The sequence below is a fragment of the Myripristis murdjan genome, chromosome 19, assembly GCF_902150065.1.
Source record: "Myripristis murdjan chromosome 19, fMyrMur1.1, whole genome shotgun sequence".
NCBI lineage: Eukaryota > Metazoa > Chordata > Actinopteri > Holocentriformes > Holocentridae > Myripristis > Myripristis murdjan.
In genome coordinates, this window is record NC_043998.1 from 7,596,140 (window position 1) to 7,604,166 (window position 8,027).

The 8,027-nt window shown below is 40.3% G+C and overlaps 1 protein-coding gene across 1 annotated transcript in view; it reads left to right on the forward strand.

Moving 5' to 3' along the window:
* The window catches only part of LOC115377410 (SH3 and cysteine-rich domain-containing protein 2-like), a 28,566-nt gene extending 25,303 nt beyond the window's left edge, over positions 1 to 3,263 (forward strand). The window contains exons 10-11 of the mRNA XM_030077114.1: positions 623 to 760; positions 1,030 to 3,263. Coding sequence (XP_029932974.1) covers positions 623 to 760; positions 1,030 to 1,128 — 237 coding nt within the window. The 3' untranslated portion in view covers positions 1,129 to 3,263. The remainder of the gene's footprint in view (positions 1 to 622; positions 761 to 1,029) is intronic.
* The last annotated feature ends 4,764 nt before the right edge of the window (positions 3,264 to 8,027 follow it).

The following is an 8,027-nucleotide window of genomic DNA, read 5'->3' on the forward strand; positions in this document are numbered from 1 at the left end:
TGGCCCATTTGGCCAGTTTTGTGACGATTATGCTATATATACATTTACTATATTTACTACACAGCCGACACCCCAATAGGGCTGTCGGCTGTGTAGTAACCTGACTTCTGCACAACACGACTGATGGTCCCAACCCCATTGATAAAGCAAGAAATTCCACTAATTAACCCTGATAAGGCACACCTGTGAAGTGAAAACCATTTCAGGTGACTATGTCTTGAAGCTCATCGAGAGAATGCCAAGAGTGTGCAAAGCAGTAATCAGAGCAAAGGGTGGCTATTTTGAAGAAACTAGAATATAAAACATGTTTTCAGTTATTTCACCTTTTTTTGATAAGTACATAACTCCACATGTGTTCATTCATAGTTTTGATGCCTTCAGTTAGAATCTACAATGTAAATAGTCATGAAAATAAAGAAAACGCATTGAATGAGAAGGTGTGTCCAAACTTTTGGCCTGTACTGTGTATATATATATATATATATATATATATATATATATATATATATATATATGTATATATATACACACACACACACACACACACACATATATACCAGCATATGTGTAAAGGACAAAAATTGTGTGTGTGGTCTGTGTTGTGTGTTTGCGTGTTTACCAGGGGAAAAGCAGAGAGAAGGTGGGATTTTTCCCAGCCAACTTTGTGCAGCGGGTCCGCCCCGGTGAGCGCGTGTGGAAGGTCACTGCCGGTTTCCATGGCAACCGAGACAAAGGCCAGATGACTGTGAAAGAGGCCCAGGTGAGTACACACACTGTATCTCTTTTTCTCTGACTCTTTTTCACACATACACACACACACACGCACTGAATGTAATTATTAATGTATGCAAATGCATGCAGAAACTGCTCAGAGTACAGAGGACATGTTATAGCTTCAACTGCAGCTCACTTTCAGCCTAAAAAAAAAAATCATCTTAACACTGCTGAATGTCACTCCCTGTTCTCCTCCTCCTCCTCCTCCTCCTCCTCCTCTTCCCGTCTTCCATCCCAACCTGCCCTCCTGTGCAGATCTGTGTGGGGAAGAACGACGAGACTGACGGCTTCCTCCGTTTGAGCAGCGGGAAGAAGCGAGGTTTAGTCCCTGTGAAGTATCTAGTGGAAATATGACAGCAGCGCACCTCCGCCAGAGCCTCGCTTTGATCTGAATTTCACTATGATGGAGGAATACTCAGGAGTGTTTACCCAAGACCTCACTGACCACCAACCACCCGGCTCCCTCCCCCCTAAAAAACGGCAGCAAATTTAGCAAACTGTGGTGGACTTTGGCGCACAATGGGTCAGCGTGGTTCTGCTGCCCACCACTTGCTTTCCAATGCAGACGGTAAAGGTTAAGGTTAAAAAGAGGAGGTTGGCTTCCTTTGAGTTCTTTAGAGCTACTTTTACTGTAGCACAACCTTACTTTGTGTGGTTTTAAGCACGCACACACACACACACACACACATTCAACAGAAATGTAGCATAACGTCGAAGAGGATAGTGTGAAAGAAGTCTGGCTACCTCACTAGCCATTTCTCTTGGCCGACGGTCTGTTTCAGCCGTGAGAGGAAAGGGGTGCGAATTACTTTGCTATGAAGTCATGGCACGTCCAAGCGATTTGGAGGACTTTGTGAGAGAATGACTTGATTTTTTTGTGTTTTGCGAAAACAAGATGGAGTGGAATTTGTCAAAGGCTGTAGCTGTCAACCGTAGTAGCTTGTGCAAAACACACTTTTTCGCTGATCCTTTTCCTGAACCCTCTAAATCAGTTTTTGGTATAGCTGAGGAGGTGAACCACAAAGCGTTGATGAAGGGAGAGAACGGGTTCAGTGTTGCACTGGTAGACTATAGTTCAGAATTTGCATGTGTGCTATTTGTAATATGACTTGATGATTTTGTGTCGCTCATACTCTGACTGTAAAAGGATTCAGGTCTTGCATTGTGTGTATGTTATAAAAAAAATATCTGTTTTTGCATTACATTTTGGTTAAAAGAGTCATTCCACGCGCACAGCCAGAGGGTTAATCATATTCTGGAGTGCTCTCCTGTGATTAGATTACATTTGAGCTCTTCACAGCTGCAATGTGTGCGATGATTGGAGAGTTTCCCCAAGTGTGCTCTTCAATCTCACTCTCTTTACACACACACACACACACACACACACAAATGTTATAGCTGTTGTCATTAAGTTCCACGTAACTCTGAGGTAAGCTGCTGGAATCGTGTCACCGCTGCTGTATCCTCAGCATCGTCCAACTGTATGTGAAGTCCTGTAACGTCCACATATCTCATTTATGGCTCTGTGATACTGTGCGTGAGGTCGCTCTGCTGTCTTGACTTTTTGATGTGCTTTCTTTTTTTATTTTCTTTCCAATTAGAGAGCAGAGTAATCATCCTGGATGATTTAATTTGTCGAAACACCAAACTCAGCGTCGCCGTCTGTCAACAGAGTGTGTTAGCTGTCAAAATGTCACTCCCCCCAAAAGGTCATGCAACTGACTCTAGAAATTGCTCCAGTTTTTTTTTTTTGTTTTTTTTTTTTAGTGAAAGGCTAATGTTTCTCCTAGCACACTTAACAGATAAGTAACTTTGAGGGACTTTTATTTATATTATAATGAAAGGTAATTTATCATAATAATTAGTGCTATATCATTAGGAACTATAAGGCAGTGACAAACTGCCTTTGATGCAGCAATAACTGTACATAAATATGACTGTATGTGTAAATATCCTTTTAAAAATACTGTATTTACCAGGCTCTAATTGCATTCTGACCGAGAGATTTGCAGCTATCAAGGAGCCAACTAAGGGCATTAACCGCGCAACCATAAATTACAGTATTGTTGCTTGTCCCACTTCTCTGTGTATCTCTTTGCTCAATTAACATCTAGGCCTATCAGCACAAATCTATTGGAATACTATGCACAACAGTTCTAGTCACTCTCTTCATTTTGTACTCATGCACTTTTTTTTTGTCCAGTGTAGCCACCAATGTGTCAGTGTATACCTGTGCATTCTCAGTATGGATAAACAAGGGTTTGGAGTGCATTCCAGCTTTGGGAGGACAGTAGCTTTTTATGAAGTGGCCATCTTGGATCAAACTGTACCATGCTAATCCTCAATGTTACCTTTGATGACTAGAACCAAGATTGGCTCAGGATCAATACTACCCAGGTGAATTTCCTCCACACTACCAGGCTAGTTCTCTGCATGGCTAGCTACCCTGTGACCCTGACAACTTTCAATAAAGTCAGATGAATTGTCAAGCAGTGTGATTTTGTTCTTTGAGAAATGTTCTGCATTTGGTTCTGTAACTGATTGTATTGATTTTTTTTAATCTTTTTTATTTATTTATTTATTTATTTTTGCTTCAATATAATAATTGTCAGTACAACATTTGGTGGCGGTAGAGTTTCATTTCACTCTTCTTCAAATGCTGTTTGGAATATTGTAATGAATTTTCATTTGGTGGTGAACTATTCCTTTAGTTCCTTTAGAAAGCCTCTTGGAACCTGAATTCAAAAGTCGCCAGGCATTATTAGCCATAGTAAAGTTCATACCTCTGTCCAGTCCAAGTGTATGATTGCACATATCCATGTGCAGGATATATAAATGCATAAATTATGCTTCAACTTTCTTTCATTAATTTCATAACGTAACTCTTCATAACATTGTGTAGCTTGGAAGTTGTAATTATCTTGTAAGTTCACTTGCAAGTGACACTTAACATCTGTGCTACATAAAACTGACTGAGTCATGAAAGCCTGTTTTCTGCTCAAGTCACTGGCAGGGCTTTTACTTACACCAATCACTCACTGACCCAGTACCAGATCAATTATACAATCAGCACACCAAAACAATCAATAAACAATCAATAAACAGGAAGTAACAGTGTTGACCAGTTCCTCACATGAGGAAGACTAAGACTGTTTAATTTGTTCAGTCGATCTGCTGAAGCGCTAAACTTAGCAGTAGCTTACCAATCTGTCAAAGCAAAAACAAGCCAGTAATCACTAAGACTAGATTGTGTGCGAGATAAAAATCTAACCACCATTGTTTGGTTTTCCTGCCAAAACTTCCAAATTGTGTCTTGCCTGAACTGCTATTTTTTTCTTAAGTTTGGTCGATAGAAACTTTGATCCCATTTGGCCCCTTTAGTATGAAGGAGAAAGCTCCTTATTCAGTTCCCTGATAATAAATCCCAAATTACCAACAGTCACCAGCCTTTGTGATAGCTTTGGGTGACAGGGGAGGAGTCGCAGGGGCATGTGTACGATGCAGACCCCTCACCACAGGCCCCATACTCCCAACAGCCTCATAATAATAACCAATATTACATGCAGCCTATCTGACAGGACAAAGAGCCCCAATTTGTTGCAGCACATAAATACTAATGGGAGGAGGTGATTTCATAAGTCTGGAGCAAGTCTGACAGCTCCTGCCACCCAATACCGCACATGAGGGGCTGCCGCATGGTTTCACGTCAACGCTGAACCGCAGTCGGGATGTGCTGCTCTTCAGGATTGTGGCAGCTTAGTCACAGATGTGAGCCAGTGGCTTTTCTCTCAAAGGCAGAAATTGGAGCTGGGGTAGGTGTGAGATATCGAGTGCATCTTTTCCTTACACCTAACCCACAAATATCATCTATCCATCTATCCACCAGCTATCCAGAAGTGGCCTGGGACTTTGGTGTGAAGTTGGCAAATGCTCTGTCAACCTCAGATAACCTGACTGCTCACAAAACTTTTAAACTTTGTCTCATTTGATGCAATAATAGCGAGTGCAAGTCAGACAGACAAAACACCCATAATACATCAATGCAAATATATAAGAAAAGACTGGAACAAAAACCTGATGTATGAAACAGAGTCACAGTCAAGGCTTCTTGCCTTTTGAATGAGTTTATTTCTTACATTTCTGGACAGAGCATTTTCAGCCTTCACCTTTCATCCGTGTCCACACAACAATTTGGAGCAATCTCATTTCAAATCTAGCACAAGCAGCTTTTAACTCAGGCGTTTCCCATAATGGCAAATGACTCAACATCATTTCTTCCCTCCCCTTCAATTAGCAGTGCAATGCACTCGCTGGGCCATTTACTGTTGAGAAGCATAAATATCCCATTTCGGAGTTTAAGTTACCTTTGTATAGTCTATCCGTATCTTTAAAAACTGTGAACACCAGCCATTCATAAATCAGTTCATAACAGTACGAATCAGTAAGTAATAGTTTCCAATGCAGTTTCACTTGTTTCAGGAATTTCTCAGGGGACAAAAATAAATTTAAACTAAAACTAAGTAGAATAAGGGAATATCAGTCCACTAGTATCAGTTGTGGTAAAAAAAAAAAAAAAAAAAAAAAAATTATATTCGATTCAAGAAAATTCTGGAAACATGTTTAATACCATTGGAAGCAAGTGGGATTTTCTGATCTCACTGGCAGTTTTTTTGCACTTGTTTTAAGAAAAACAAGATTATAAGGCTCAGTGTGAGACAAAATGACTTGTTAAGACAGAGACTTTTGCACTACACTAATGGAACAAGAGCTTGACAGACTTCAAAATTATTACTAATTAAGACAGTTAAAGCTGTAGGAAAAGGGGCTTTTTGAAATAACCTTATCTACTCCAAATACTTGTTGCCTTGCCATGTAGCAAAATGAGCTGTGGGACAGTCAATACGGCTGAAAGTGTTTTCAAAATGAAAGCTGGCAGTTTGCAGTTTGACCTCATTTCACATCCAAAAAAGCCAATGGAGCCAAAATGTCAGACAATACATCACTGTCCACATACTTACAGATTTCACTGAATCCTTACAGCCAAACCAACCACCCAAATATGTCACTTCATGGCCACCATACAAAAGCACTCGAGGATCTTTCATGGAGTTGACAGTGCGGAGCTTGAGAAGATTGCTTGTTCCTAATGACCATAAATAACATGATTAGCTCCCAATGAAATTAATTGGCAACGGAGAAGCTGCTGGCAGACCATATAAACTGGCAGAGTGGGTGCTGTGCGAGTGTGTGTGTGTGTGTGTGTGTGTGTGTGTGTGTGCCTGCTGGGGTGTGAGGAACATTTCTCAAATCATGACCCAGTTCTGTTATCGAATTGAATCAAATGTGATTTTCGTCTCTGAAGAGGGAGACAGAAATGTGTCCAGCTGGCAGTACATCAAGCTACTTGTACATGCCTCAATTTGATGAAATTGCTGACTTTGGTGCGTGAGGTGGTATGGTGCACTTCATGTAATATGGTACCACTGTACCGACGCCCATCCCCCTCTGCGTGTGTATGAAATATTGCATGAGTGATGAGTGGAGCAGGTTGAAGTCTTCCTCTACTGGATGAGAAAGAAAAGGTTATTGCCTCCCCCTTACCAAAATACTTTTACTGTCTATAACTCATTAATCAACCTCGCTGGAAGAAACTGTTCTTATTCATGCAGAGAATAGCTGACACACACAGTTATACACACTCCGTTGTAGTGGGAAAACTATCAAGAAAAGCACCTCTGTATTAGTTTGACAGTGTTACAGCTTGTTTGTTGGGTCCCACATTTTGGGTGAGCTGCTCCTTTAAGACTGACTGGTAACTAGAAAGACTTGCATGTCATGAGGCTGTTAACACGCTAGGAATACAGCAATGATGCAAAAGGTGAAAAAAAAAATGGAAGAAAATCCATGCTCAAAATAGCATTTGATTATATAGGCAGTCGGAAGGAGAGGAAAAGGCTGTCAGAGGAAAATAAAGCTTTCTGGTGCTTGCCTGACAACATGGAGAAAACCGTACAGACTCATTCAACACAGAAATGAAAATAATCTCCCTCTCTCATTCAGTCTCTCTCTCTCTCTGAATATGCGGCTTGTAATCGTTCCTGCTTTAAATTTACGTAACAAACCAAAATAAAATAGAAATTTCACACAATGTCGTTGTCCCCAGAAACCCTTGTACTGTAAATGCAATTTCTGTCCCCGAGGGTTTATAAAACCTCTTTTCAAAAAATGCATGGTCATCAAACTGAAAACTGTTTTTTTTTTTTTTTTACTCCCCAACTTGCTGAAATATTGGACTTTTCTGACAATATGTTCTCATCTGTCAGCAGCAATAAGAACAGTCAAAGGCCTCTGAACATTACGGCTGAATTAAACCGCCGCTCGGTGAAATGAAAAAGGAAGTGACCCCAAACTGTATGTGTGTACATGCCACTGCTATCCACAGCTATCTCTTCCAGCCAATGAGCTATTCTTATCCAAAGGCAAATATTAGCAGAGAGGGCAGTGGAGGGAGGAAATTACACATTTGGTTAGATATTCTGCCGCTGTGTGCCGTCGCTTCAGGGTTAAGCAGCAAGCAACCCTTTATTTTTTGTTTTTTGGGGTTATTTTTGTTGTTGTTGTTTTTTTTGGTGTCCTTCCAATAGGCTACTCTTTTCTCTGCTAATAATTTGGTCGGGTTAAATTGTTTGAGGCGTCATGAGGCTCTGTGGGCTTGGCTGAGGTGTGGCTGGTTGATTAGTTAGTGAGTTTATTTTCCATTCCCAGTGCCATTTTGAGAAAGAATAGGCCCATCTAGGTCACTTATTTGTTACTGCACTTCTAAATTAAAACATTAGACGTTTTTTTTGGTTCATTTCTTGTGATGCGTTGAGTCATAACTCCAAAGTTCGGTTTTAAGAAGAGTTTTATTGTGTTTATGTGGGTTGTTGTATGCTCTATGTAGTGTAGCACTTCACAACACAGGAGGACAGTTTCACCAAACCAGTGATTTCTTCAGTAGTTACACACTGAAAATTGATTCATATTGGCTTAAAATCACTGTGCCAAATTAAAATCACAAAATATTGCACTGGCTTTTTTTTTTTTTTTTTTTTTTTTCTCCCTCTGGTAGCACTGCTAAACAGAGTCTTTGGTAGGTCCATTTTATTCTTTAGCCTAGTTTTCTCTTGAATTCTACTCCATGTAAGACATACGCAACATTAAGAATAACTTCAGGATTGTAAAAATAACTGGAAGTGACATTCTCCTCTGAA